General features: G+C 55.3%; 1 protein-coding gene across 1 annotated transcript in view; it reads left to right on the forward strand.

The window, feature by feature from the left end:
* LOC112552104 overlaps positions 1–6411 on the forward strand; it is a 9533-nt gene extending 3122 nt beyond the window's left edge. The window contains 14 exon segments of the mRNA XM_025216879.1: positions 1062–1559; positions 1620–1716; positions 1969–2074; positions 2076–2094; positions 2414–2542; positions 2879–2958; positions 3109–3211; positions 3310–3405; positions 3583–3690; positions 4098–4233; positions 4655–4749; positions 4924–5076; positions 5583–5730; positions 6389–6411. Coding sequence (XP_025072664.1) covers positions 1062–1559; positions 1620–1716; positions 1969–2074; positions 2076–2094; positions 2414–2542; positions 2879–2958; positions 3109–3211; positions 3310–3405; positions 3583–3690; positions 4098–4233; positions 4655–4749; positions 4924–5076; positions 5583–5708 — 1746 coding nt within the window. The 3' untranslated portion in view covers positions 5709–5730; positions 6389–6411.
* Positions 6412–12081: the final 5670 nt, after the last annotated feature.

The following is a 12081-nucleotide window of genomic DNA, read 5'->3' on the forward strand; positions in this document are numbered from 1 at the left end:
AGAAGCAAGGGGGGCAAGAGTGCCCAAAAGCCTCCCTGGCTCACCAAGGAGGTCTGGGAGTGCCTGGTTGCCAAAAAGGCGGCGTACACCCGGTGGAAGGCGGGGTGATCTCCGAAGAGGAGTATACCTCCACTGCTCGGGCCTGTAGGGGGGCTGTTAGGTGTCACAACCCAATTAGTAGTGCCCATGTCACTAGCAAGAGATCGTTCAAAAACATCCTTACTCTGCACTAAGTTAACTAAGGGTTAACAAAAGTTTTTGCCAGTAACCGCCTTTTTGCTGCGCGTGTCAAAAAGAAATTTATTGCTGCGCCACTAACAGAGATAAAACTTTTGCCTTCTTTGCTTTACATAAATCATTGTAATTGGTTGGAATGACAGGGGAGTATCCCTACTACAAACACCCTAGTAAAAACCACTATATAATTGGAGATTCTAATTAAATTTATGACGTGGCAAAAAGCAATTGGCTATTATACAAACAAAACCCCGCTGCACTTCCGCAAAGAGGAAGAAGAGGAGGAAGAAGGGGAGACCTCCGCACACACCTTAGAGACCTCTGAACGTACGTGTCAGAGTAACTGACAAATTGATCACTTGTCAGTTTCCCCCCGTCTCGACCCAATCTCAGACGTAAATCAACGACCTGCCGGCCCGACCTTTTCTGCCCGACCACCAAACTCTTATGCAGACCGACCTACGAACCCTAAGCTGTAACTAACCAAGTATCTCTGACCTCCGCTATTCACCACCTTGACGGTGTGAGTAAACAATCTTGCTTTGCAACTGATAAGCGTCTGTGCCTAATTCCACTCCAAGCGTCATAAAGTACCCGCCTGACGGGCCTCTAAAGGTCTCGACCCCCTTGCTGCAGTGCACGGCAGCGACATGGCGTCACGAACAGGATATGGGGAAGACGCAATGGAGTTGGAACTAGTTAAGAACTGCCCATGGAGCAGTGGGGACCACCTGACGTCCGATTCGGATGAACTCCAAGCGTCATAAAGCACCTGCCTGACGGGCCTCTAAAGGTCTCAACCCCCTTGCTGCACTGCACGGCAGCGACAGGGAGAAGAGAGCAGCATGGAGCCTGGGCAGGAGGATCGGGGCCCAACCTGCTGTGATGAGGAGGGGCCCATCAGGGCAAAGAGGTGGCTGTGCTCCATCTGCTGCCAAAGAAAACCGGCAGCTCCCAGCAGCAGGGGAAAGGAGGAAAAGACATCAGCCACCTCCAAGTCCAAATGGAGGTGGCCGTGGGTGTGCATGGGTAGTCGGAAGCCAGCACCATCAGAGCACCAGGCACCTGAAGAGGCGTGCAGCTCCCCTCCTGGGTCCTCGAGCAGCCTGGAGCCCGGCCCTGCAGCCCTGCAGCAGGAAGCAGCCCCCTGCCGAGCCGGGGACGAGGGCCCAGCCGCCCTGGGGCAGGAGCTGAGCCAGGCCCACAGCTGCCCCTGCTTGAGCCTCAGCTCCTCCTGGGATGCCTGGCACACATCCCAGGGGTCCGGGAGCACCAGCCCCAGCACCAGCTCCTCTTCAGAGGACCCTGAAAACTCCCCGGAGGCTGAAAGCACCAACACGAGCAGCACCTCCTCCTCGGAGGACACTGATAGCTCGGAGGAGTCCGACACTACCAGGTCGACCAGCAGCTCTTCCTCGGAGGACTGCAGTAGCTCCCTGGAGTCCAGGACCAGCCTGGCCCCCGATGACACCCGCACAAGTGAGGGGAGGTGCTGGGGCCAGAGGTCTCAGCATCTTTCACTAACTGAGGCCAGCTGGACTCTCCATAGGGCTGGGCAGGGGGATCCTGGCCAAGGTGAGGGGGCTGAGCCGCACCTCTCCCTGGCACATCCTGGGGCAGACAGTGGACTCTAGTGCTCGTGGAAGCAAGACAACATCTCTTCCCCTGATACCCACTTCCCTTCCCCTCAGGGGCACACCAGTAACCCTCTCCCCTTTCCTCCCTGTGCAGTGATTCCCAGCCCGGCCGGCGAGGAGGTGGAGGAAGAGGAGGATGAAGAGGAGGAGGAGGAAGAGGGAAGGTCCCCGGAAGAAGCTGCCCTCTTCCTTGTGAAGAAACCTGCAGGACCCAGATGAGGTATGAAACTTCCCCAGCGGAGCCGGCACCCAGTCACTCCTCCATTCTGCCATGCAGCCCATGGCAGGAGGTCACCCCCTGGGACTGGGAGCACGCAAGGGGACACACTTAGCCAAGGGGCGCTGCTCGAGGTGGGTGTTTGTGAAGCCCCAGCTGGGTCCCTCCCTCCATGGACACTGCCCTGCTCTTTACAACGTCTGCCCCAAGGAGATGCATCTCAGCACCGTGGGGTCAAAGGAGGCCCCCCACAGGGGGTTTGGAGAAGAGCAGAAAGCCCCTGGCTAAGAGCCTGCTTTAGCCCTGGTCTTGCTCCTGGTAGATGCTGGATGGGAAGGACAGGCAGCACTTCCTGCTGGCCATCATTAGCATGACCATCGCCGCGGACCAGAGCAGAGAGGTGGCTGTGGAGCTGGAGGGCCTGAAAGCGGCTGTGCTAGATAGGATCGTGGTGAGTACCACGGGATGGCGTGGGGAAAGGGAAGGAATGGAAATACCGTCTTGTGAGACCAGGAAGGAGGGGAGAGGTGGAGGGGGATGAGAGGGAGAAGGGCAGGTGCACCTGGCCCTGGGCATTGGGGAATCCTGCATCTTGAGGGCAAGGGAAGGGTGCGATCAGGAGAGGTTTGAGTGCCATGCTTGCAAGGCCGTGGGAGGGAGAGGGCCAGCCCAGCTGGGTGGGTGGGAGGGGGCTGGTTGGGATCCTTCCCCCTGAGCCTGCAGTACTGGGTGGTCTCCCGTGCGGGATGTGGCTGTTCTTACCTCCCCCTCCCCTTGGGTCTCACAGGACCTGATGGAGAACATCTCAGTGGAGGCTGACCCAAAACACATCCTGGCGTACAGCATAGACACCATCCGTTGCCTCAGGTACGGGGACCTCTGCCCGACTGTCCTCGCTCTGCCATGGGCCAGGGGGATACCTACTGCTCAGGCCCAGCTTTCCAGGCTGTTTTCTGCCCACCCCAGTGCCACCCCTGTCCCGCATAGCTCAGTCTGACGCAGGCCCCTCTCTCACAGTGACCCGAAGCTCAGCCTGGAGCCAGCACTGGAGTCGCGCCTCCTGTGGGCCGCCGTGGACAAGAGCTTCCTGGCCATAGGGCGTGAGACCCATCACAACCAGGTAGGTCCCCCTGCCAGTGCCATGTCCCACAAGCAACCGCTGGCAGGGGATGCCCCAGGCTCTGTGGCACTGACCCTCGGGTCTGCCTCCCCTTCCAGGTCATGCAGCAGCTGTATGAGGAGTACCTGGAGGGCCTGATGTGCTGCGTCTTGTCCAGCGCCCCCAGTCTGGGCAAGCTCTACTCCATCTGGGAGGTGAGCGCGATGCAGAGGGTCTGGGCTCAGGCTGGGACAGCTCTTGCCCTCTGCACTGCAGTAAGCCTCACTCAAACAAAGCCCTAGCTTGAAACTCGGGCCCTGAGGAGGATGTTGCCAAGGTTGCTGGATTCGGCAGGGCATTTACCCATTGATCTTAACATCTTCCTCCCATAGCACTTTACGTCATGGATTGAGGCGCCGGATGCCCAGCACCGTGCAATGGGCATGAAGATCACCACCGGCATCCTTGCCTTTGCTGTGCAGCTCCTCCCACAATTTGAGGTCAGTGAGCCCTGACCCCAGTGTCCTGGTCCCCTGCCTTTGCCAGGGCGCTCCTGGGAAAGTGGGATCAGAGCTGGACAAGGAGCTTCACTCCAGGGCCTCAGTGGTGCCCCCTGGCTCTTTATGCATCTCTTTTTCATGGCCTGCTCTGGGCATGGTCAGTCCTGGACATGGGGACTACTAGCCCTGGAGCATGAGGCACAGGGAATCATCATGGGGCCCTGAGCAAGTCCCTGGGCTGCAGGTTTCCATGGGAAGAGATGGGTATCATTCTCTGGATGGTCTCCACCTCCCTGCCCTCCTACTGGATAATGCGGAGAGGTGGAGAGAGAGAACTGGGCCTGGGGATGTATTGGGGAAGGAAGGTGGGACATGCATGAACTCCCCACTCTTCTCACCCTGCTTAGGGCTCCCCTGACATGCCGGAGGTGGGGGACATGGCAGCCCGCCTGGGTCTGTCCATCAACGACCCGGAGGAGACCATCAGCTGCAAGGCCAGGGCGTGCATGTATTTGCTCACTCAAATCCTCCTTCATCAGAGGGGTAAGGAGACCCAGCTGGAGTACAAGGCTCTGATGCCAGCAGTTTGCCTCCAAAAGCCTGGTCCCAGGTGCTGGGCCAGACACTGTGTCTCTCTCTGTCTGTTCCCGACCCGGGGACAACTTAGGCTATCAGAGTTAATGATTTGGGCCTTTTCACCTCAGTGCCCAGCTGTGGTACTGCAGCCTGTGCTAATGCACCAGTCCAGGGTGTCCCATGGGGGCACCAGGAAGCCCATCCCCAAGCCCCCAGCCCAGACTGGTCCAAGGATGTCTGGTCCATATTGGCTCCTGCCGAACGACGACCTCCCTGAGGGGACCCTGCCTTTCACGGTGCCAGAAGGGCAGCCAGAGCCCCATTGGGTGGACATTGAGCACCAAAGCTAGGATGGCAGCTCAGAGCCATGTGTCTACATTTCTCCTAGGCCAAGACATGCAAGGGGCAGAGAAGCTGCGGTGCAAGCGCCAGATGGAGCAGAGCCAGGTCCAGAACTACAGAGACCTGGCGAGAGTGGGAGAGGTGAGGATGTTGTGATGAAGGGATGCGGAGAAAGGTCTGATACTTCTGTCCAGCTCGCAGGGGTCTTCCTGCTGTGGGTTAGAGCCTTGCAAGTGTCCAGGGTGATGTGGTGCCAGGCCCCAGAGATGCAGCCTGGCTGTGGGATGTGCCAAGCCTTGTGTTCTCTTGTTTCAGGGGCTGAGAAAGATCTTGCTGGAGGAGCAAAGGAGATCTTTCCTACAGAGGGCCCTTCATGCAGGTCACAATGGACCGATGCACATCAGCCAAGCTGGGCTTGTCTTTCTGTATGCCATCCTGGGGGAAGCCAGCTGCTTGATGCGGCACAAGGTCAGTAGACATGTTGGGGTGTAAGGGGAGGGAGGAGAGTGAGCTCAGGGCCCCTTGCCTCTGCCACTTCAAGTCACTGTTGTCCCATCACCACCTGTTGCCTGGGGACAACATGGAGCAAAGGAGGCCAGTACACACTGCAGTCTGAGCTCTAGCTCATGGCGGGGTCCATTTGCACCTCATAGACTAACTCAATTAGTGACCTGCCCCTGTCTGTAAGGTGGCAGTCTCCCCTGCCTTCTGAGCAAACTGGGCTCTAGGAGAATGGGAGGCCTGCCAAGTGCCTTGGACAAGGGCATGGGGCAAACCGGTAGTGCCTCAGGCCACCAACATCTGTCTTCACCACGACTCTCTGAAAAAGGTCCTTCCGGGAACCTGCCCCCATTTCCCTGGGCTGTTGCCAAAACCCCTTGGTCACAGTCCAATCCCTGCCCCATGACCGCTCCCCACATCACCGTCCTTCTTTGAGGCTGCAGAGGCTCTAACTGGCTATTGTGCTGCTGCAGGAGAAAGAAATCCCCATCAGGGTCCTGAATAAGATACTCATTATCACCTGCCTGAAAGAGCTGCCTAAAGATCTGCAAGGGCACAGCCTGCTGGTCACCTACTCCAGCGCCCTCGCCCCTCTCTAGCCGCCCACACTTGCTCCTGCAGGTACTGTCCTGTCCCCTCTGCCCCTGGGAAACAGGGATCAGTGGGAAGGGAGGGGGAGGCTCTTGGCCTAACACAATCCTGCTCCCTGCCGTGTGTGGGCAATTCTCCCCTCTGCCCTGGAGAGTCCTGTCCTAGCATCCGTCCTCTGCAGGTCTTTCCTTTCTTTCCTCTCAATGGCAGGAGCCTTTCCTTGTGCCCTGCTGCCCCGGGTAAACCTCCCCTCTGCCCTGGGCGGCATGGTAGGCCTGCAGGGTGTTGCCATCTTTCATGAAGGAACCCCGGGAGCTCTCCCAAGTGGCTGAGCCACCCCAGGACAGGCGGGACCCTCTGCCTCCTGTTAAATGTTGCTGTGGCTCACACAGTCGGAGACCTGCTTTCCCTTGCTTGTAGCTCTCTCAGCCACGGCCCTTTTGGTGCTGGGGTTGTGCATTCAGAGCATCTACCTCATCTTGAGCGTGGCTGGGCAGTGATGCCTAAAGACGTTCAGCTTCTTTCATGCAAGAGGCTAAGCACACTCTATTGTGTTTTCCCTCATTCAAATGTTCAGGCCTTTGAGTCCCAGGAAAGCTCTCAGTCCCCACTCCCTCACATCACAGCCTTGTATCACGGTCCCAATTCATGGATCTAATCTTTTGCTGCTTTTTTTTACACTGCATAGCAACACCTGCAAACCACCTGCACCCTGACAGCACCTCCCTGAGTGAAGACGAACTCCCCAACCTCACTGGGAGCCCGGCAGCTACATAGAAAAGCTGCAACAGCGCCAAAGCCACCACACACGTCACTGACTGACAAGTTATCATCCAGCCCAAGCCGTCCTCCACAGCCACGTCAGCTTCTGCAAAGAGAAGCAGCCTGAGAAACCCTCATGGTGAAGAACTTGAACATCTTCCAGCCCGGCTCTGCAAAGGGCTGGGGAAAGACCAGGCACCACAAGTTTGTAGTGCGCAGGTTGCCCAGTGGAGGACGCTCGAGTTGTGTGGATGGCATTTTGTGACCCCTGCCTCAGGGCTTTGGCCAGTCGCCGTTTGGGGCCAGGAAGGAATTTTTTCCCCCTTCCTTTACGGAACCAACTTCTGGGGGTTTTTCGCCTTCCTCTGAGGCATCGGGACTCAGACCATCCGGGCTTCGTTTGTGTTAGTAGCCTGCCGTTGAATCCATCGAGGGCTATTCAGGGAGTGAAGAGAGCAAAGGCATAAAAAATGTGCACTGTTAAACATAGATTTAGTGTAATATGTAATGTTGAACATAGATGTCATAGAAGTTAAGACTAGATGTAGGATAATAAAGTTAAGCTTTACTTTTGTTTTCTTATAAGTGTCGGTGTTCATCTCATATTCCTGTGTTAAATACAAGCTCATGACATGCAAGGAAAGAAAGAAGACAAGGCAATCCACTGCTGTAGAAAACAGGGTCTACAACACACAGGAGAAACCTGGCATGTTTAGCTCAGAAAGTCAAGGTTGAGCTGTCTGAGAAGCTGCTAATGCTGTTCAATAGGAAACCACCTTTGTTACTCAGAGAGTCAACTTGGGCGGTCAGGGAGGTGTTTCAAGAAAGTTGCAAAGGGAAAAGCTTTCTCTGCTCCAGGTTGTCAAGTTCCTTTGGGTAGATGTGATATCTGTTAGGAGATATAGTTGGAAAAAATGTTCTCTGCAAGGTTTGGGGCACAGATATCCACTGCCACAACCAACAACCATTCTCCAGGTTGGTCTTTCTGCCAAGACCAGAGAGAGAAATAGAAGAGAGATGGGGAGCATGTTGCAAGAGCAAAGACACTGTGGTGCTCAAGGCACTCTATGGGATGTGAAAGGCCCAGCTGTGAATTCCTGCTAATAAGCAGCTTTCTCCCGAGTCTTTTCCTTGGAATCAGCAGGGCCTTTTGGTACCCAGTATATTTTTCTGGTGCAAGCACACTGTATACAAATAGGCACTTATAGCAGGCTTATCTGAGTAGGAGGGGACAAACCCCTCCCAACCCCCATACCCTCCATCCACAGGGCTCTTCCAGACTAATACTTGGACGCCAGCTGAGTTATGATCTCTCCGTCTTGGGGTCCAGGGGCTGGGGGGTTTTGTGTTGTGTTTGTTTGGTGTGGGATGGGAAGACCCAGCTCTGTGTCCCTGCTGCAGCACAGGTATCTTCACGGTCTTTTCCATTGGAATAAACAGGGCCCTTGGGAATAAACCCACTTAGCCTCTCCCCGGCACTCAGCTAGATCGGGCTTGCAGGGATCCGCACAGTCTGGATCCAGACCCCTGCCTACAGTTGTGGGGAGTAGTGGCACCCATGGTCGGAGCAGATCGGTGTCAGCTCAGGGAGTCTCAGGGATTCATACAGCCGTCATTCACTCCCCAGTGATGAAGCACATGGCCATGGGGCCTCCACACCCTGCAATTCAGTGGCTGCTTTGGTTCTTATTGGCGCCTCTCTTCTCTTCCCCCCGTTGTCCCGCATGTTACCCCCAGACCTGGTTATGCCTCCCAATACTACTCACACCGACACAGTACAAAAGACAGCATCCCTGCCCAACTCTGTTGCTTTTACATTGTCCGACGTAACCGGGACGTTTCCTCAAAGCGTCGCACTGGGAGCTCCTGGCTGGTTGTTTGCCCCCCGACCTCAAACACATGTTCACAGTCACTGCTCTTATGTGACATGTGAGGAGCAGGGTTTCAATGCCCACCCAGCCCTGTTCAAGACCCAAGACACCCAAAAGAAGGGAATGGAAGAGCTTGCAGTTGGTATCCAGGCCAGTGCAAAATCTCCGATATGCTGCTGTGTTTTCCCAGCACATTTGCACTGGTTCAGACAGACAGTGAATGAGCATGGGGAACAGTCCTCTGTGTCTGAGGCACTGCAGCAAATGCATGGCACACCGCGCACCAGCCTCCCACGCCGAGACTGCAAACGCTTTCTCATCTCCTCAGCTGCAGCAGCCTTGCCCTGGGCTCCCCAGCACTGCGGGGTGTGAGCAGTGTTTGTGGGGGAGGAGGAGGCTGTCGCTGAGGTTCTGCAATGTCCTGACACGGGAATTATATATCTGAGTGCACATGCACCCCAGGCCTGTGGAGGGGCTCTGCTCGCCCTAGGGGTGTGCTAATGTCCAGCCTGACACCTCAGGGCAACAATGATCTCCAACCCAGACCAGCTCAGCAGGGACTGACAGCAGCTCTCAGCCTGGCTAACAGAGGCTGGGCTCGCTGGACGTGAAATGCGTGTCTTGGGGTCTTGATCCCAGCTCTCCCAGGACAGGGGCACTCCCTGGCACTGCACTGAATGGCTGTGTCTGCCAGTGTGACACCGGCATCTGAATCTCTCATAAAAGGCTGCGCTGAGGGGATGTGGAAGGGGAGACTGGATCCTGAGACTCGTTTCCTCAGAGAAGCAAACAAGAAGGGCCCTGACAAAAGCTTGGCACATGATGCACATGGGGCTACGGCTACATGGCCCAGCCCTGCCCTAGGGAGGGCCCTGGCTGGAAGCCGACAGCCCACTGCAAGCAGCTTGTCAGGGCAAGGGGTTGTGGGGGGGGGAAGATCCCCCAGGGAAACTCCAACTAGCAGCTGCAGAAGGGCTTGCCCTGCCGCTCCAGGTGCCATGGGGCCAGCAGTGCTGCTGGGCTTGGCCTCACCCTGTGCTGCTTGGCACTGGTGGCACAGGCTCCTGATTTCAGTCCCTGCAAAGAGGATTTCTGTGGAGGAGCTGAGCCCCAGGGGTTGGATGTTACATATATAGCCAACATTTAGCTGAAACTGGGCATCCAACATCATTTTGCAACACTCTACAAGAAGTTGTAAAGGGGGTGGTCAAACACTGGAACTGGCTACCTAGCGAAATTGTGGGATCAGGTTAGACAGACACTTGGCTGGGATGGTTTAGTCAAGAATGCTCCTGCCTTGAGCAGGGGGCTGCACTACATGACCTTGTGAAGTCCCTTCCAGTCCTGCTCTGCTATGATCCTAAGGCACTGGCCTGTGACCAGTGCTGAGCCCACTCCCCTCTCCCCGTTTTAGAGGGAGACCTTTTGAGCAGAGAGAAGATGGGAAGGGGCTCTCATGGACAACTTCCCTAAGGTGAGAGTAGGTAGAGCCAGGCGCAGATCTGACCTGTGTAACAATCTGTTCCTTTGACGATGTGCTAGGAGAATTGTCTGTACCTGCTAGAGACGCACGACCCATTTCCCTGCAGAGCTGGGCATGGAGGAATGGGGCTGTCACCCAGGTGCTGCCCATGTGGTTTCCTTGATTGAGAGTTGTGGTGTAAGAGGGGAGGGGGTTTTCCTCTTGGATCCATGCATTCACTGTCAGAGAGCAGGTCCATTGGCTATTACCCATGGTCTGATGGGCTTGGGTTAACAACAAGTCTCCTAAGGAAGCAATGCAGGAGTTTTCGTCTTCTGCCTCATCTTCTGCCTGCCTCTCGGGATGCCACACAGCCCAGGACCACCCGCTACCCCTGAGGTACTGGGAAATAGGTGAAGGGCCGACGGGACCTCCAGCTGCTTCACAGTGTTGCCTGACTCGTGCTATGAGTCCAGGGCCACGTGCCTCCCAGGGTCTGTTGTGGGATATAGCAATGTTTTCTTGAAACAAGATGAGGCTGAAGTTGGTTGCTTATTCCCAGTTCCCTATTCCTTGTTCCCAGTTCTCTATTCCTTATTCCCAGTGCCCGGTTCCTTTTTCAAAGCTAATCTAGACCTAATAAAAGCTTCTTATTAATTAATGAGAGAGAATGTCATTAGCTATGCACATTTACTAATTAATATGTAAAATAATATTCTGCATCAAGTACTGAGCCCTAAATGAAGGTAGATTCAAATGAGATTACAGGGCAAAATACTTCTTGGGACACCCCAAACTTCCTGTCGACGCCACTGGGGGGGGGGACTGTCCTCGACATCTGTGACCGAGACTTATTCCCGGTTCCCTATTCCCAAGCACTGTTTGGCCGGGCCAGGCTGCCAACTGCCTCTCTGCTAAGTATCTGGGCCCAAAATTCAACTTGGGCCACCCCACGCCATGACTCTGTGGCACCGGGGGACTGCCCTGGACTCCTCTGAACAACAGAGGACAGCGGGAAGGCAGGGGGTGTAAAGTGGTAGCCTGCCACAGCCGAACCGCGTTTGGGCCGGGCAAGTCTCCGGTCAGAGCTGTGCAGAAGAGTTCCCCAGGAGCACAGAGGTGTTGCCCAAATGGCTAGTTTCGTGCCCCTGGAGGCTAGACCAATTCCACCTCAAGGAGAGAATCACACCCAGGGTGAGTCCATCATGAGTTTATTGGTTGCGCAAGCAATGTCAACAGAGGAGCTGATGCTCAAAGCAGTGTTGACCCCCCAATTTCTCTTGGGGTTACACTTTTATAGCTTACATAAACAAAGGGCTACAACGTGTCATACAACTATTGGCAGTACCACAATTTCCTTGTTGTTACGTCTTATCTTATGGGCTAGGCTTAGTTTGCTATTGGTTAATATCTCCTGTTAAGTTTAGTGCATGCGTATTTCAAAAGCAGAACTGCGGCAAAAAGTTCTGTCATATGCGCAGAGGAAAAGGGGAACTGCGGCAAAGTTAGTGTCTTTTAGTAACCTTATACCTTAGTGTAACTTCAGGGCATTAGACAAGCAAGGTTACAAAATGCAGAGCAAGCAGGAAGGAAAAAGAAACCCACAACTCAGACTTTAGGCCTTGTGCTTCCTACACAAGGGATCATGAGGGCCTCATGAGGGACTCATACAGCTATTACTCAAGTGAGGCCCAGGTCATAATGTATTTTTACCACAGAGGCATGCCATGAGGGGGCCCAGAAAGGATTCCTAGCTCTAATCCCAGCCCAAAAGCCAAGTCTTGATGCAAGCTGGTGCACTTCATACAGAAGCAATGGGGGTGTCAGTTGCCAGCCTGGCATGGCCAAGCTGAATTTTGGGCTGGGCAAGACTCTGGTCAGAGGAGTCAGGGAGACATGGTGCAGGGCAGCCCAAGAAGGATTTCTAGCTCTTTCCCAGCCCCAAATCCATTGCTGATCTGGGTCCAGACACTGAGCGCAGGGGCTGGGGCTGCCCGCCGCAGGACTGTGCTCAGGCTCTTTGGGACAGGCCCCGGTGGCGTCGCGAGGAAGCTCGGGACGGGCCAAGCACTATTTTGCCCCGTAATCCCGTCCTAACCCGGCCTGCATGGAAGCGCTGCACTCGACGCGGGGCATTGTTTTGTGCATCGATCCATATGTACGCAGGGCCCAAGACATGCTCTGTGTGCGGGGTGTGCAATGCTTTACAAACAGGCGTTTATCGGGTCTAGATTCGCCTTGAGAAAGGACCCAGCCCTGGAGAGAAGAGCCGTTCCCGCGATACCA

The sequence above is a fragment of the Alligator sinensis genome, unplaced genomic scaffold (assembly GCF_000455745.1).
Source record: "Alligator sinensis unplaced genomic scaffold, ASM45574v1 scaffold639_1, whole genome shotgun sequence".
NCBI lineage: Eukaryota > Metazoa > Chordata > Crocodylia > Alligatoridae > Alligator > Alligator sinensis.